Source organism: Aplidium turbinatum, chromosome 3 (genome assembly GCF_918807975.1).
Source record: "Aplidium turbinatum chromosome 3, kaAplTurb1.1, whole genome shotgun sequence".
Classification (NCBI taxonomy): domain Eukaryota; kingdom Metazoa; phylum Chordata; class Ascidiacea; order Aplousobranchia; family Polyclinidae; genus Aplidium; species Aplidium turbinatum.
Window position 1 is genome coordinate 17,126,898 of NC_137474.1, and position 19,458 is coordinate 17,146,355.

At 37.2% G+C, this 19,458-nt stretch overlaps 1 protein-coding gene across 1 annotated transcript; it reads right to left on the reverse strand.

Annotated features, from left to right (window-relative positions):
- Positions 1-7,045: 7,045 nt before the first annotated feature.
- LOC145767088 (uncharacterized) lies at positions 7,046-8,979 on the reverse strand. The gene has a single exon (XM_082578837.1). The coding sequence runs from the start codon at positions 8,908-8,910 to the stop codon at positions 7,321-7,323; it is 1,590 nt and encodes a 529-aa protein (XP_082434963.1). The 5' UTR covers positions 8,911-8,979; the 3' UTR covers positions 7,046-7,320.
- Positions 8,980-19,458: the final 10,479 nt, after the last annotated feature.

Consider the following 19,458-nt stretch of genomic DNA (forward strand, 5'->3'; position numbering starts at 1 on the left):
TGCTGCGTTTGGGACGCATAATGTCCTTTCAAAGCGAAAACATGCGTTCCACAGCAGCGCTGAATGGCGTGTTGTATCTCAAAAACAAGTCTTGAAAACGTTTACTCGGAAAGGTAGCCTATCACTGTTCCAAGCGTGCTGTTATGGCTTAGCATATATAAATCTTATTTTAACGAGGTCCACTGCACTAACATCGCTCTTTTCAGGGGCATAGAGCTCTTAAAATAAAGTAGGCTATCTTCAACCTTCGCGATGACATTCATTGATTTTTCTCTTTCTCTCTCTCTGCTCACGAGTCCCGATATGAGTGATCACCATTTGGCGAACTTCTTCCGCTTGTATTCCAGGGAGCCATTCCAACCAACGTGAAAGCGGGTAATTCGAATGAGTCGCGCTGGCCAGAATGCATTGTGAAACGAGATTTTCCATGAAAACGAAAAATGACGCATACCGCTTGACGATTAAAATCGGCAAAATAGTTGACGGCGCTATCACTTCCGTCAACTAAAAAATAAACTGACGGCGCTAACCTCAGCGTCAACAAAAAGTTGACGCCGTCAAATTATATTAGGATACTGACGGCGCTAGCCTCAGCGTCAACAAAAAGTTGACGCTGTCAAATTATATTAGGATAGTTGTCGCTTGAGGCTACGCCGTAAAATTTTCGCGGTTTTTTAGCGTATAGCGTCAACGCATACTTTTTAATGTCTTTTTTTTTCGCTACAACACGCCGATACCTTCCAGCGCTGCAGTTGAAAGAATGTTTTCAATAGGCAAAGACATATTGGAACTAAAACGCAGCAAAATGTCAAATGAACACTTTCAGACGCTTGTGTTTCTTTGCAGGGCCTATGGGAGGGGGATACGGCGTACCCTTGAGGGCCCAGGCCTGTGTTTGTTGGGGGGCCCGAAACTGTGGTTTTATAGTTTACGCGCAAAAACGTTTGGTTAAAACCATCCTAAACGACTGATTTCAAGCATAAAAGTTGTTATTCTTTAGTCCTGGGGGGCCCGTAATCTAGCAAAAGGGCCCAGAAAGGTAATCGAGTGCTTTGCGAGCAAATTAGGGGCCCAAAGTGGTAATTTAATGCTTTACGTGCAAAAATGTTCTGTTAAAAGCACCCTAAATTAAATCATAAAATTTAGTTATTCTCCTGTCCTGGGGGGGAAGGGCATAGTGTAGCAAAAGCAGGTTTGAGAAAAACCCAGGCAAAAATAAGCCCGGGTGTTTTTTTTGTGTTTTTTAAAAACTATTTGACAAAGGTAGTTTGACCCTTATTTCACTTCAAAATGAATTTCAGAGTTAGAGCATGAGCCGTAGAATACTTTCGGAGCAGGACCGGAGCCGGAGTCAAAAAAACTGACTTCTCTCGTTCACCTCTGCTAGCTCTGGGAATGTGGTGAATGCAAAAGTTAATGAAGAAAGGGTAGGATTGGTCAGATGATTAACTTGATTATGTTTTAACAAGATGTTATGATTGAGCCTTGGTAGAGAGCTTGGCTTGTACCATACCAGATACATATAACACTCAGTAACGTTAATGGATTTAACATTAAACACACAAAAAAACATGAAAAAACTACTAAATCCAACGTTTTCGACATCACATAGTGTCCTCTTCAGAAATATGTAATTATAAGCTACATCTAAGAGAAATAAAAAATTGAATTTAAAAATTTTACATTAAAGATGTACAATAAGCGACACCTCTCAACAGCAGTACAACAACTGACACACGAATTCAATGCAGGATACAGAAATTGGCAAGGGTCAGATCACATGATATGCACAACACAAAATAGGCTAATAGCTTTATTGCAGCCTGATAGCCTACTATTATTGCGCACAGATGTCCAATTCTGCAGTAAAATGTTGTGTGGTGTGTAATTCGCCTAAGAAAACATCACACTTTTTGCCCAAGACAAAGGGGGCCCGGAGTGAGAGGGGGGGCCCGGAATGACTCTTCGTACCCCTAGTGAAAATTTCTCTCAGAGGCCCTGTTTCTTTGTGGAAATTAAAAATAAAACTTGTTTGTTTCGAGTGGTTTATACCGTGTAAATGTTTGGCACCTAGCAAACAAAATGAGTTTACGCTAGTGTATGCGCTGACACTGACAACTTTTTTTACAAGTTACGTTGACGCATACGGCGTATGGTTTTTCGAACGTTGGCGTTTACGCTGACGGCGTCAATATTTTTTGTATGCGCGTACATCACTGATAATGCTGCAGATTCCAGAACAAGGTTCAAGCTACAAATTTTTGAAGTTAATTTTACCTATGAAGAGAGTAAAAGAAAGTGGAGCTTTTTTAGAAAGAAAAAGAAAGCTAGAGAAGAGGAACTAAGAAAAAATGAAGGAGCCATTTTGAAGTTCGTAAAAATCGCCTCTGCTAAAGAAACAGAAGAGAATAGCAGCCGCAGTAAATCGCTACCTCAAGTTGAGACGGAAGAAGAAGTGTACCTCGAGCAAAGTACTAACGAAGTGATCATTGAAAGAAGTCAGCCTATGAATGAAACACTTTTATATAAAGATAAAACAGATGACATATATTCTTCTCATAACGATGTGGCTACTTGGCCAGAAATACTAACTCACAACGTGAGAGTTGAGATGATCAAATTAGGGAATTTGTGATAATTAAAATCTTACTTGAGATCGACTATTGGAGAAAGTAATAGTAAAGCTGTCTGCGCTATAGTAATAGCCTACTGTCCAATGTCCATTGAAAGTGATTTACCGGTACCGTAGTCGAGACATCATCTTTTGGCGATATAATTTCTGAATTTGCTTCAATGAAAGCTAGACGTATTGTATTTTGAACTTTCAATAAAATTGATCAAACAGTGCTTTAATTCTTCCGTGGTGTGAAATTTTAATCAGCTGTTGCGAGGGTGTTAAAGGGGGGCGGCATTTTGTGCAAAAATCCAAGAACTGCATATTGCGTTGCTACGCCACTGCCACCGAAGCCGACTCATTGGTCGGTCATAAATGACCGCCGCAAAATTCTTGACAAAAATAGAGCTAATGCAGTAAAAATATATTTTAAATTTGAATTGTTACAATTGTTTGTTCGCCATTCCTGGGTGGAGAATGAAGGTGGACGGGGGCCTGATGAAATATTGTCATCGTTGCATGCCTTCTTTTTAGAAGCTGATATTAGAGGTGATAAACTTTTAGCGTGGTCTGATTCGTGTGGTGGGCAGAATAAAAACTTTTTTACCATCACGTTCTGGCAAAAATTGCTTTTTTCTGGAAGATTCAAGATTTATCACAAATTCCCTGTTGTGGGACATACATACATGGACTGCGATCGAGATTTTGGATCGATAGAGAAGCAACTTCGACGACACCAGACTGTTTATTTACCAGTACAAGGAAATTATTTGTGACACGAAGCACAGAAACAAGTACATTGTTCATGATATGTCAAACAACTTCTACCGCTTCAAAGATCTTCCTTCACGCCTTGGGTTGGTGCGGCGAAAGAAAAATGAGGAGAAGGAAGATTTCTCTATTCAGAAGGTTTGCGCTTTGCGCTTTTTGGAATTTGGCAAGATTAATTACAAATACAGCTTCAACGAAACCACTTGGAAAACGTTAGATATCCAACACAAACGAAAAAGCCAGAATCTCTTGGACACCATTGACATGGCAGCTCTTAAAAAGAAACAAGATTTCTCATACGGGATTGCTGCGAAAAAATTAGCAGATATACAAAAACAAATGCCTTATATCCTAGCACATCGGTTCTCAACCAGTGGCTCACTGGTGGGCCATAGAAGCATTTTGAGGTGGGCCACAGACATATTTAAAAAAAATGATTGATTTATTGAAACATTTTGTTTCATTTTTGTCACTATATTCAATTTTACACTTTTGTATTTTGTTTAGTTACAATGAATGATGCTGCTGTTTCTAACTACAAAGTGGCAAACATCATTCTAAATATTGCAACATACAGTTTTACATCAACTCAGTTTTTACAACACTTTATGATGTAATAGACTAGTTTGTGATTACAATTAAGCCATCTTTATAAGCGGTAGCTTTGTTGAACTTCTGCAGATCCGCCTTTTAGTACGTGCAGCATTTTATTTTGTTGGTTATGTTGGGGAGGAATTGACAATACTTGAAGCTTTAAGTTTGATGAAAATTACATTCTCAGTATGTACATCAATTTTTGATAACAGAGAAGAAAAAGGACAATGTGTATTAATATTATGTTGTAAAGTTCTTAGTCATCAAAACTGAAACTTCACCTGGAAAAAGTTCCTCCTAATTACAAGGATGAAGATGTAAAATTTTTTTTAACGAAAAGAAGATAGTGTGAAGCGTCAGCGCCTGGATTAAACAATGGGATTCCAGCAACATTTCAAAGGCAATGTTCTGCTGCTTTTTGTTTATAAACCTTTTTGTAATTTTTGTCTTACATAAAAACTGAATGGGCCACAGAACTTTTATGCAAACAAAAATGGGTCACGAAAGAAAAAAGGTTGAGAACCACTGTCCTAGAACAACACCGCTGGTTCTACGAACGCTTGGTGTAGCGTGACAGCCATGAGGATCGTGAAGATTGCTAAGCAGTTTCTGTAATATTACTTCGATTTCTTTTGCTGTATCAATCATGCAGTATTTTTTAAACAAATCACGTTTTTCAATAAACAAAACTTCTTTCAAAGTTTGTGAAACACTGTGGATAAAGGTGATATGTCAATTTATGTTCAAATAAACAAATAGTAATTTAACCAAGATGTCATATCGATGTAAAAGATAGTTCTAATCATCACCAGCTATCGAAAGATTAGAAAAATATAAGGTATTGGGCAGATGCGTGAACAGGGTAACTTTGCAAAGTTATGAAACTTCAAAAGGCTTTTTCTCGAAAACAACTTTTTTGACTTATCACCTTTTTACACTAAGGGCTTTAATTGTGTTTATTGCGTCATACACGACTGCCATTAACGCACTGATTTATTTGCAAGCAATCTGCTCCAGTATACTTCAGGGTCGCTTAATTAAGCATCAACCATCGCAGAGTTATTCTGTTGTAGAAAATCTTCTACAAACACGACTGCACAATACTGTAGTGTGATTTTGCGCAAAATCTACATGCAAAAAATATGTCCGGTTGAGATATTAAATGTCCGCTGAAAAGGCCAGTCCGATAGGACATGCTTGACCGCCGGAAAAAAGGACAAATTTCGAGGCCTGAATTACCCTGTGAAGTCAATGAGACCGTTCTCAGAAGTGTTGAATTATCTGATAGCCTATAAATTCAATATGGCAATCCAAGATGGCTGCCAAAACAATTAAAAATGAACAATGTATTGGTTATTAAAAACCCCCGGTAAATTTCTATATATATTTGGGTAAACTAAGAAGGCATAAAGAGTTCATCCGATGTGGTCATATAGATTATAGACAGTTGACATAATCAACGTGAAGAAAGCACATGGATCAAGTATTACTAAAGCTCATCACTGTCACTCTCGCTGTTATGGTATGTATTTATGTGATTGCTGTATGGGTTAGCACATGAACCAGTTTGGCATGATCCACATCCAGCATGGCATGACAGCCCATATCTCCAGCAACTACAGTGAGGTGGACACGATTCGCAATTGCAGTGTATCATTTTCAGTAGGTTGTCCGGGGCAGCTTTCATGTCCGTCATGATTGGAAGTTTGGAACAATCTGATTATTGTCTACTTTCCATCCCCAGTCTAGAGCATCCATGCCATCGTCAGTAGCTGACCCATCCGTAATCTGGTAGTAAACTCTGAGGCAGAGGAATTTGGTAGAGGATGATGTAGGTGGCAAACGTTCAAGGTGAACGAAGGACTTGGCTGTTGTAATTTTCTTGACCAATGTATTGTAGCGCTGTGCTTCCAGGTTACTACTACCATCGTTATCAAACATAACGGTCAAGATCCTTAATCAAACAGGTGCTCTCTCCATGCAGGAAGTGATGAAGCACGAGCTCAGTACATACCCACCCGCCTTGTTTGAAGCTAGACATTTTTCCCGAGAAGCGGATAAGCCTCAAATAGCTACCGCCATCACAGAACATGCCAGCAGTGTGACGTCAGGCGATTATGAAGTCGTGAAAGAATCTGCCCCGAAAACCGATCACTACGTCCTTGATGGAGGGTTCTTGTTGCATCGAGTGCCATGGAAAGCTGGAGACAGTTATGGGTCTATTGCACAGTCGTATGCAGATTTTTACCATTCGCCATTATCGCTTATCAACGGTGGTTTTTGATGGATATGGTGGTCCGTCTATCAAAGACAATACAAATCAAAGACGCGGCATGAACGTCCACCCGGTTGTTCACTTTACTGCAGACACCGAGTTCATTGGAAAGAAGGAGCAGTTCTTGTCTCGAGCTTCCAAAAAAGAAGGATTAATTTTTCTAATTTCTGCTCAACTGAGGAATAGAAGCTACAAAGTGATCAACGCATCAGGTGATGCAGATGTTGACATCGTCAAGACGGCAGATGGACAGCTCTCATCGACATAGTACCGTACAACTTTAATTGGTGAAGACACGGACCTTTTAACATTGTTACTACACTATGCTGACACTGACCCAGACATTAAAGACCTTTCCTTCCTTTCCGACAAAACTTACGCAACAAAGGATATTTGGTATCGGGAAGAAGACGCTTTCAAGAAACTAGTGAAAGGTATTTCAACAATTCTGAGAATGGTCTCATTGACTTCACACTTTACAGGGTATAAAAACCTAGATATAGATACTAAAACTACATGTTTTGGTCATATGATGACCGAGTTATGGTCAATTTACTGTCATTTTAATGGTTTGGCGGCCATCTTGGAAGCCATCTTGAAAATAACCACTTTCCGGAAGTTGGATTTCTCAAGATTTTGAATATGTTAATACTGACACCCAATACTAATCAAATCAGTTGAAAAACCTTTTGTTGCAATTTTTGGGGTCAAATCATATATGCCCCTACCCACATTTTTAAACAACAATCTTTAAATATACAAAAAGTTGATTGCCAAGTTGTTAACGGCTCAAAACTAATGAAAACATTTTGGCTATTTTCCTTCCATGTGATACTTCAACAACGTAAAATCAGACAATAATAGAAATCACAGTTATAAACAAGAAACATCATAGGTTATGTTAAAGTAGCCTAACACTTTCCGTGCAGTGATTGTGGCATTTTAGATAAAGTAACATTCAAACACATAAAAGGAACAGTGTTGCTTTTAAGTACAATAATGTATTAAATATAGTGTCGACTTAGAATCCAAGCAAATAACTATTTGAAAAGGTAAAAAATTAGTATTAAGTTTCGTCTGGTTTTGCAACAGGCATGAAATCTCCAACGTTAGGCCGGGGAGGAAGAGGAACAAATCCATCATCTGGCTCTTGTTCATCATCTTCCTCTTGTTCTTCATCACTTAATCTTTCTCCGCTAGGAATGGAGGTTGTTCTCTTTTCGTCAATAGAGAAACGCCCTGCTTTAACAATGGCTGGAAGCGGTTTTGAGGCTGGAAGGAATGGTTTGGGCTGTGAGGCTCCTGGTCCGATGTTAGCAGCAACTTGATTTGTCACTTGTGCAACAGCTTCAGGGCCGTAACTGATAGAGGCATATTTCAGAGTTGCAGATTGCTTCTGAAGTTGCATCCGAATGTAGCCTTCGTCTTTCAGAGCGTGTAAACTTGCTCTTAAAATCTCGAACTTCTTTTCCCATTGTTTTTGCGATTTTTGATAGCGCTGTCGCATGGCCATTATTTCGTGTCTTTGTTCGTCTACGAGTCGCATCAAAGCTAAAGATCCTTCCATTTCGCGTGCTTTCCTTCGTGACTCTTCAGCCATTTCAGCAATTTTCTTCTCATGTTTTTGTCTCTCTTCATTTAACTTTGCTTCCATAGCCGCTTCCATGTCTGACAGCAATTTATTCCGTTCCCGAGCGGAATTCTGTTCCCTTGCTTCGTTATGAGCCAATTTAGCGGCCAAGTCGTTTTCCATATTTTGTTTTTGTTCATTTAGCATCTTCATTGCGTCATCCCTGTCCGCTTCCCACTTCTTTTTGGTCTCATCTAGCTGATATGCCAAACGGCGACAGGTTTCCTTTTCTTTTGCAGTTTCAGATTTGCTTTCGTCTAACTCCAAGCGAATGTCATTTATTGTTACTTCGCGAAATTTGATTGTCTCCTCGAGCTCATCAATTCTGTCATTCACTCGCAACAACTCCATCTGCAGATCTCGGTTTTCATCCTTTAGTGCATCTACTTGTACGGTGTCAACTTTTATGTCCTCAGGGTCAGGTTTTGAGGCCAGCTCCTCCTTCAGTTGCTCTACCTGAGCCTCCAGCATGATGATCATAGATTGCGCCGTGTTTATTTCCATTTCTAAAGAGATAATTTTGTTTTTTGTTTTGGAGCTTCCAGCATCAGGGAGCAATTTTCCAGCCAATTTAAATTCGTAGTATTTCTTGTAGTGAGTTGCCATTTTTATCATTGCATCCTTCAATTGTTGCTTAAAGCTCCGTCGAACTACGAGTACTTTTTCTTCGTGTAGTTTCTGCAAGTCGCGAAGTTTATCATTTAGTTTTGAATGTAACTCAAAAGCTTTATCCTGTAACTTTTGTTCGAAAGCAGCTTGCAAGACTTGCCTGCTAAATTGAAATTCTTTTTTCAATGTATCCATGTCATCAACAAGAGTTTTCACAGTGTCTTTCATTCGTTTAATATCCAGTATCTCAGTATCGTAAGTTTGACAATATTGATCAGAAGAAAGAAAACCAACTTGTAGCTTGTCAGCCAAAGAAGGCCGCAATGATTTTTCGAACTCATCCCCAAACGGTTCCAACGCAATGAGATCATCCCCGTCATCAAAAGTCCTTCGTGATGTCAGTATGGTCAACGCCATCGTAGCGCATGGACACAACCATAAAATAATCAGTTATGAGCCTATGGTACAGTTGTAGATTAGCTGCCTGTTTACACTGCAAAACAATGGAGTTAAATAGACCTGGTCAAAATGTTGTAAAATACAACGTTTTTCCTTAGGTAAAGCTGTATTGCTTTGCCTGAGTGCAGTGATAAATTATCAGCAATTTGTAAACATACCCCACAACGAAATTATCGAAAAGTTTCGACAAACTGATTGAATATGAACAATCTTCATTCACAGAGAGAAAAGTAGTGGCGCATTCCTAGCAATGAAAATGTGAGGCGTGATTATTACTTTGCATATACCGTACTACTGCATCGCATAAATGCCATAGTAGGCTTATGTTTTTCATTGCAAAAATGTGCAAATTAAGCACCCACCAAGAAACATAGCACTGGAGATTTAATTACAATTTATCTACAAGTTACATGCTTTTAACGTGTGACATAAATTATAAGCTAAATATTAACATTATAATGGTGATAGTGCTTAATGCCAAGCAAAAAAACAAGCAGCAAAAGCAAGTTAAGCAGGTGTAGTTCCCACGCTTCAATCAATCAATAATTTATCTATCAAAAACAAAACACAAGAGAGATATAAAATAATAATACCGTACATACAATTTTTGAGTTAAATTGTTAATGAGGAGACAACGAAATGACCATACGGTCCACAAGTCAGTTGCCACCCTGAAGAGAATAACTGAATTATGAAATTATTCAACAATTTAAATAAACCACCAAAAAGAAAAGATAAACTAGACAAATACTTCTACTAGTAACTTACAACTGATTGTCAGCTTCATAGAATTTTATACGAGATGTAACAACAAACAATAATAGTCAAAATCATAAATGGACAGTGGACACCCACAGATAGCCAGTAGACATCGCTGAATATCAGTTCAACTGTAGCAGTTCAATAGAGAATCTACTAGAATAAGAACCATTTGAAGGATATAAGTTACATTTTTATATCAAATCTTGAAAACAATAATTTAACACAATCATAAGGTCTTCAAATAACCAAAGGTGCAAGTACTCCGCAAAGTTACAAGTTGATAAGAAACTACAGGCTCACGTTTCTGACACGGTGCCGAATCTAAGATGTTATATAAATAGTTTCTTATACTACAGCCTCTGAGTATATATTCTATGTGGTTTAGTATTCAATAGAAAAAGCTGATATACCATTTCGATATAATAAAAATTTCAAAAATGAAGTTCAGGCTTATCTAAAAAAATTAGCTCAAGTCAGCGATAGATGTAGTTTTGTTTCAAGGTAGTCTATAATCGGGCTCATTGAGGGGATGATTTGGAACTGACAACAATGAGTGACCCAAGCCTCACCTATAAAAAAACAAGACATTAACGACTATGGACAGATGATAAATAACACCTCAATAAGATTAAATTGTACAATTCAAAAACAATACATAAAACTCACAACATGCAAATCGATGGCGTAGCAATGTGGTGTCCACTGTCCATTTGGTCTTACCATTGCTAATTTTTTCCTAGCACATATTGAAACAAAAATTCTAGAAGAGTATAAAGATTTCCAACCGAAACTTTATATCAGGTAAGGTATGTAGATGATATTTTTGCTATTTTTAATGATGAAAATTCGTGCCCAACCTTTTTAAATGTTTTAAATTCTCAACATAAAATTCACTGTTGATAAAGCTAGAGAAACCATACCATTTTTAGATGTTGAACTAAAATTTAACGAAAACCTGGTATTGGATTATTATACCTATTAAACTTTAAGGCAGTATGTCTTATTGAATGGAAATTTGACTTAGTTTTAGGCTTACATAATCGTACACGTTCTATTTGCTCAGAATAACGTCACTACATGAATGAAATCACCAAAATTAAATCTATGTTATGTGCTAATAGATATTCTGGGCAGTTCTTTGATAAGATTTTACAACGTTTTAATTCAGAACCTTTATCGCATACTGACATTATAGAGTTCTGTAACTCAATACCCATACCTTTTCTAGGAAAACAATCATTCGTTATTGTTAAAAAGCTATTGAAACTCTTTAAACACAAATTATTTAATATCTGCATTGTTTCTCTATATTAAATATATACAAAACTTTAAAAATTAGTAAATGTTTTTAGCTGAAATCTCCCGTTCACCAGTCTCTGACATGTAAAAAAAGAAGCACAAGATGTAAATAAGACACAGTCATAATTATATGAAAAATACATAGCACAATAGTTCTGTAACTTAAATAATATACTACGTCATTAGATGATTTCATGGTAAATTTCAATGGATCACTGCTCCAGTCATTGTCAAGCCTGATCTTGAATGCATTTATGAATGTTGATAGTAAACTATTCCAGGCATTTATTACAAGTAATATAAAAAAGTTACTTCTTAGCCTTGACATAGTTTGTGGCCTAGTATACAAGATACCTGTAAACAACAAACTAATGTTTTTCAAAGAGTAACAAACACTGCAACATCAAAATTTGACAACCTATAAAATAAAATGCCAAATCAGTGCTACCACACTATTAGCTCTACAAACCATTTTTTTTCTATATATGATTTCTGAATGATAACTTCTGATCTATAATTACAAAAAGATCCTTATCGTCACACACAAATGTCAATCCTCTTCTTGAGTTGTCAGCATAGTCTTGGCAGACGGGTGTGGCAGACTTGATGACTAGTTCGGTCCTTCTGCCACTCCCATCATCGTCAGCAAACATTAAAACAACCTAGTTCACATTGTACTCTTGTATTGTTTTTTCCACATGTGCTGTTGATGCAAATAAATGAACTTCTCTCTCCTTGCTTTTTGCCCTTCCTGTAAGGAAAATAACCTAAGAAAATGACCTAAAAATATTACATACACTGCTCTGACTTGCCTTTGACACTGCTATGAATGAATTGCTATTACCCTTTTTTCTGTTCACTAATTTTAAAATATAACATCAGTTAGTGACGAAACAATATGCGATGGACAAAATAAGATAAAGAATAAGAGTAAACACAACTATTGCAAGGAAAAAATCGGCCACTCCCACAAGTATCGACAAAATTGAGTTTGGATGATGATGCACATCAGTGTGGAACAAGAGATCTGTGTGCTTAACCCTAGCAAAAGAAAATGTTTGTGTAACATTTGTTTAAATAACATGATGTGTTAACTAAATGACTGGTGAACAGGCTCATTCAATTTTCAGTAACACTTGTTTATAGTTAATGTGTAACATTTGCTTTGCCCCTACATCTCAAAAAGGAGTACCATCGCATGTATATAGCCCAAATAATTCAATATGCTGTTTACTTTAAAGCATACAATGTCGTTAACGGTTGAATTTTCTAAGATTACTGTAGCTTCAGAATAAAGTTAGCAATTACTTTAATGACTTTTATTTGATTGTACTTTAATAAGGATGGTCTGTTACTTGATGACAGGTTATTCGGTGCTGCCAGTACTTTCTGCATTATACAGTATCTACAAGTAATAGCCAAGAATGGGAAGTGTGTCATTATGGATGACTTTAATAGCCATGTTGGAAGACTAATCAATAGATTTCCTGGTGTTCATGGTGGTTTTGGATGAGGTAAAGAAACTCATGATAGAGAAAGATTGCTTGAATTTGCAGACAGCTTTGATATGGTTGTTGGGAACACATTTTTTGAGAAGGATGCGGAGAAACTGATCTCCTACAAGCCGAGTGAACACACCAGTGGTTGAATATGTGCTTGCAGAAAAAAATATCTGCAAAGGATCCGGGATGTGAAAGTAATACGAGGTAAATCAATCACTGGTTTATTTTTTTTCTCAAATTATTACGACAAATACACTGGTACATTACATAGAAGTGAGAGAGGAAAGAAGCGAAAGACCTTAGAAGGTCACCAAGTCAGCTTCCACCCCGGCGGCAGTAGCCCATTTTACAAAGAAAATACTACCAATAAAAAGTATACTGAAAACACTTAGAAAAAATAATGAAACATTGAATAAGGTTACAATCGCAATGTTGCGGTTAGTAAATGCAAGCCAAAACATGAGAAGATTGTATATGAACATAACATAACAAACAAAAACAAAGAAATCAAACTAAACACAAATTAGATCCCAAAAGCTGTCAGACATGTCAGATCAATTTCACTGAAAAATACACAACAGAGTTGCATTTAGCAAGAGTAACAACCGACCAAGTACGTTTGATATTGCTTTTTGAATGAAAAGGAAGACAAACATTTAATTTCTGAAGGAACCTTACCCCATGCTTGGGGTCCCAAGTACTGTAGCATTTTTTGCCCGAAGTTATTATTAGTTCTGGGTAAGAAATATTGGGATTTTATCTTGTGGCGAGTATTATGATGATGGATATTATTTAAATCATTAAAATAAGCACTAAAACAATCAGGTAGTAGTCCACTTTTATATTTGTGCATGAAATTGACACAGCCAATTTCAATTAAGTCATTAAGCTTGGAAACATCAAATTTACCATATAATAAATTTACTGGGGTATGTGTGGGGTAAAATAAACATGCTCTAATAGCTTTATTTTGAATATTTTCTATGGGATGTAAAATAGATTTATCAGCCCTACCCCAATTTATTAGTGAATATTGTAAATGAGATTGAAAAAGAGCAAAATAAACAACATACAATGTACTAAGTGGTACAAAATGTCTGAGCTTATATAGAATTCCACAAGTTTTATTTAGCTTTGTGCGAAGACAAGTTAAATATGATTTCCATGATAGCTTGTTGTCAGGGGTAACACCAAGATATTTAATTGAATCTACTTGTTGAATAGGATTTCCATTAATACTTAATTGAAAGGATTTGGCTTTAAAAGGATTTTATTATCATGTATGCAGTTTTTGCTTAGTTAATTGACAGCTTATTTTGTCTCATCCAAATATCGACAAATTTCATTTCTTCATTTACTCTGTTTTGAAGGCAAATTAAGTCTTTATCTGTCATATGTAAATTGGTGTCATCAGCAAATAATGTTGCTTTAAAAATTGGTGCATTTGGTAAGTCATTCAAATATAATAGAAAGAGTAATGGCCCTAGCCTTGAGGGACACCACATTTTACTTGTTCAAAGTCAGATGTATTTCCAAGTATTTTAGTGCATTGTTGTCTATTAGATAAGTAGGAATTTAAAAGATTCAGAACTTTACCTCGAAGACCATAATTGTAAAGTTTACTTAGCAAGATTTTATTATCCACAGTATCAAAGGCTTTGCTTAAATCCAGAAAAATTGAGCATGTAAATTCCTTTTGATTCATGGCAGATAACAGTTCATCATATATTATTGTTGTGGCTAGTGAAGTGGAGTCATTACTTTTAAAGCCATGCTGGGCTGGCATGTAGACAAAATGTTATGTTTGTTGAGAAATTTATTAGTTCTTTGATAAAGAATTTTTTCAAAGATTTTAGAGAATTTTAGAGTAAAGAAAGTTTCACATAGCACAGACTGTGGATTATGGATATGAATTGGAACTGAAGAAAGTCAACACCAGAAAGGCAGAGAATCAAGTGAGTAGAAAGATGAAATTGTGGGGGCTAAAGGAAGAAAGTCTAACAGAAAATATGGAAGAAAAATTAGCTAAAGGAAATCTACAACTTGTTGAGAATTGGGATGATTGGAGTTAAGCTATAATGGGTGTTGCGCAGAAAATCTGTCGCATAACAAACAAACATTCCAAGAGAAAATAATCTTGTTGGTGGAATCAACAAGTAGCAATAATCATTAAAGAGCAGAGACAACTACAGGAGTACAGGGTCAACTTCAAACAACTGTATTTAACAAATGGTAGACAATTTTGAGTAATAAACATATAATGTTATTGTCAAATAAATAAATATTTAGGAAAAACAAGTTTTACTCAATGTGTCCGCCATTTACGTTGATAACAAGTCATAGACGATTCGAAAAGGACCTGCAAGAGTCACGAATAACTCTTTGAGGTATTTTGATCCATTCTTTTTTCAGATTAGCCTTCAGTGCTTCCAAACTGGTGTTTAGTCGAAACCTTGCTCTCCAGGTAAGACCAGATGCTAAAGTCTAAGGGGTTCAAGTCTGGGGATGAAGGAGGCCATTCTTCTTTGGAAATAAAGAACGGCACATTAGCTGAAAGCCAGTTGTTTTAGTTCAATGTTGGAAAATGAAGAACGGCACATTGGCTGAAAGCCAGTTGTTTTAGCTCCATGTGAAGGGTAAAAATCATGTTGGAATGACCAATTACGTTTGTTGAAATGTTTCTTTGCCCAAGGCAACAATGAACCCTCAAGAATATCATTTCAGTAGTTTTCTTGGTTCAATTTCACTCCTTGATCTACAAAAATCAATAGACTCCTTCCTGATTCGTTGACTGCAGCCCACACCATCACTGATGTCGCCCCTTGTCTCCGAGCGACTACCCAGGGTTCCATGACACCATCTCTAGACCAAACATGATCATTCTGACTGTTAAAATGATGCTGGTCATCAAATTTCTTCTCATCGCTGAACACAAGGTTTGGCAGCGTGCCTCTTTCAATGCGTGAGAGCAGAATTCTGGCTCTGGAGAGATGTGTCTCAATGGTATTGGCATTTAACAACTGTTCTTCATACGTGTTTAAATGGGCTCATCTTCATATCCTTCTTGAGAACTGTGAACATGGTTCCATAGGCCAAGTTCACCTCCTTTGCCAGTTTTTGAATTGGATCTCTTAGAACATTAATTATTGATGACACTGTATAGTGTATAGTCTATATGCAATGCATATTAGCAATCAATTTTTTCAAGGACGTCTGAAAATCAAATTTGTTAACTTAAACAATTACTTTTCTTTTTTTATTAGAAATTTATTTTCATACCCTTAAGCGTTCAATAATTTGGTGGTATTGTTGTGTGTAATAAAATTGGCTGTGGCTATATTTACACTATATAGTGTAATACTAGCCTCAATAGCATTGCCAGATAAGGAATTCTGCCCTAATTTGAGAAACGTTTAAAACTGTTGAAAACAAAAACTTGTATTTTGGAAATTTTTTTTAGCCCTGGGCAAAGATCAAAACTCTAACATTTTTTCTAACTCTAACCCTTATACCTTAACCCTTCCTAACTTTAATCCTAACTCTGGCAACAGCAGATTGTAACCATGGCAAAAAGTGTGTAAAAATAGCCACTTCTACTAAAATCACAATAGCACATTTTGCAATTGCGATTTTAATTCTAATATATAAGATTAAGTGTCTGAACAGTATAATACTGTTCATTCTGGCGGAATAATTCTTCGCAATCTGCCTAACAAAAGCATCTGTAAAAAACCCACAGTAAATAATGTGATGACAGCAACAATACGCGAACCCTGATAAAAGCACTTCTTGTTAACATATTTATTTTTACACCACTTGAACGTCAGACTGCAGGTTTTTATTGAGCTTTCCATTATAATTTGAAAACCACAAAACAAGTCACATACGGTAGTTAGTGTAACAAGATAACATTTACACAAGTTGTGATAACATTATTAATAAATAAGCTGATAAATTTTTTTCTGTCAATTTATTTTCAATTGCATAATATTTACAAATTTGTGAATTTCACTTCATTTACCTCTTCAGTTCATTTACCTCGATGGTCGCAAACAAGCACATCGACCCTATGTGTTGTATTTGTGCAAGTACAGTAGGCCTATGCAATTTTTTTTCGTGCTGGAAAAACAAATAAAAAAACATCTCTCATGTTTCTTTTTTTAAGAGTTAAGTGAGGCTTCCCATGACAGCACCTCTTTTGAACATGAGTCGGTATAGTGAGGCACCACTCTACTAACTGCTACGCTGCGATTACTCATTGTGATCTCTCTCTCTCTCTCAATACCGTATTATTTTCATATATGTAATCACAAAAAAAATTCCTCTTTTTTAGTCAGGGTGACGAAGGGTAGGTCTTGGCTCGTTTTCTCACACAAAAATTCTTTTAAATTATGCTGGATAAAACTCCAGATAACATGAATTATAACTTCCTTGCTAACATGACTCTGAATGTGGCAATGGCATAGTGAAACCATAGATACCTACAACATGTCCATACACTAGGTGGCAATAAAAATATTTGACACATGCCACGTCCTTTCGTATTTATTGTCTTTAATCATACATCCCGCGCTGCGCTACTCAAGCGCCTGGGAGGCTCCAGCTGGGGGAGGGGGGCGAGAGCTGACACTTTACGTATAGTAGCCTTAACACTTGTCTACTCTTCAGCAGAGTAGGCTATTGTGCACCTGTCCGGTGCCGCAATGCTCACAGCCATAACATCGACACTTCCATAAACAGCGCCCTACGCACAGGGCCTCCGAGAGATGTCAGCACTGGTCGGGAAACAATACGAAAAATGGGCCCCATAATATTTTTTAGCAAATATACAACTAAGTTGTATTTTGCGTTGCATGTTCGTGTTAAACTGAAATTAGCCTACTTTCCTCTGCATGAAAAGAACTTCGTTCAGTGTAAAAATCAACAAGAATCACTGGATTACACATGCAGCAAAAATTCCATTGAGGCAGGCGCGGATTTATGGGGGGGGGCCAGGAGGCCCGGGCCCCCCCCCGAAATTTTGTGAAAAATTGTAGAAATTGTATGTTTCCGCATCAAATGGTTTGATAAGCTTCTAAACAGCTGATACTAGTCCCTCGGCATCACAATTGATGAAAATGGTTCTTTTAATGGCTATTTTATAGCATATCGTATATGTCGTCGTATCATTGTTCATATCTGTTTAGCCTTTTTTTTCTTTTTAATTGATTTTCAAATTTTCTGCCCTCCCCCCCCCCCCCCCCCGAAAAAAACTCTTAGATTCGCGCCTGCATTCAGGCAAACTATTTTGTCTAGAAAGCATTGTAAACACGCAACGCAATAAAGGCAACGAAAATAGTTCAGCCAAGCATTTAATTCAGGAGTGTCCAAACTTTTTCCCATGCGAGCCAGATTTGATAAGTGTTCGCGGGCCAACAGCCACAATAATTTTTCTAAAAACTACAAGTTGAATTTATATGATTTTTGTGTGTCTGCATGCCAAAAATAACACATTGTACATAAACAGGCTCGGGCTATACAAAAACGTCTCGCGGGTTGGACTTTGGACAATGGTCATCCCTGATTTAATTCAACCCTTTCTGGATTTTTTGCAATGCAATTAAGTTACGGATCCCAACATCAAATGATAAAATTTTGCGACGTCTGAATTGATGCACAAGTTAGGCTTTTCAGTTGGTTTTGAGTGATAGTGGAGCGCAAACAATTCTTTACAAATTTCAGTAGCCTAATTGCTAAAACCACGTTCTCAAATTGCAACCGTTGGAGGTGGCTAATGAAACACAAAAAAATTCATAACAAAACTATTTCGAAAACGTTTCGAAAGTTGCAATCAATGATTTCCTTGTGTATAAATTATGGGGTGGTTCGTTATGGTTTGCATCTGAAAGTTTGCTGTGTATAGCTTTCTGTCAAAAGTAGCCTACCAACTCATCCAAAATGTCTAGAAAAATGTCATTGTTGTAGCCTACAAATATTTTAAGTTTGTCCTACATGCCCGCAACTGCACATCAGACCAGGCCCGTAGCCAGCCGGGGGCCAGGGGGGGTCTCGCCCCCCCTGAAAAAAATTTCGCGCCCCCCCCCCTGGCAAAATCCCAACATTCTCGAGCAACAGCTACAATTGTAATGATTTTTCCCATCTTTCCCGTTGCAGAGCTCCAACCTAGGCCCAATTACCTACAATTGTTTTGTTTAGTTAACAGCTAAGATGATTAAACAATTTCGCCCCCCCTACCCTCTCCTTTGGCAACCTCAACATGTTCAATTCAACCAAGGCCAACACGTGTTAGGTTGGTAGAAAAATTGTCAGAAACTGTGCAAAATAAAAATGTTTTGGGAAAGAATGATAACCAACAAAGAGGGAATGGTTTTCCAGCAGGCCTACAAACCGGTACAAATTAGGCTATTTGATATCAGCTGTCGCTATTCTCGGTACCATATTCTAAGGGTCAGTGATAACCAATTTGTGCAGTGATAAACCAAATTTGTGCAGTGATAAATCGCAAAATGTGCAGTGGTAAAGCAAGTGGTTTTTGAAGACAACGCATACAAAATATAAACCCGTAATCTTTTAAGCAGTGTTTATTTTTTCTCTTCAATCAGTGTAAATAAATTTTGTTTCTAGTTTTCTAATCTGTAAAGTGTTCAACCTTGCAGCAGACATTGCTACATTTGGATCTAGCACTGCCGTTTGTGAGTGTGGATTCTCAGTGTTAACAAGGGTTGACGCTCCCACTAGACGGAGCATGTTACAAACAAGACAGGCAAACTTGGTGCTTATGGCCTTTGAACATTCTGTATCGAAATCTATCGATTTAGACTTGTTTGTGAGACGGTTTGCATCCAAACATCCGCGACTGCAATAGACTAGCTCACGGGTGTATAGGCGGATTGTAATCATATATATCAAAATCCTCGGCACTAGCTTCTTCGAGCCAGTTAAA

Coding starts and splice junctions, on each gene's coding strand:
- LOC145767088 (XM_082578837.1), bottom strand. CDS start 8,910: ATGGCGTTGACCATACTGACATCACGAAGGACTTTTGATGACGGGGAT.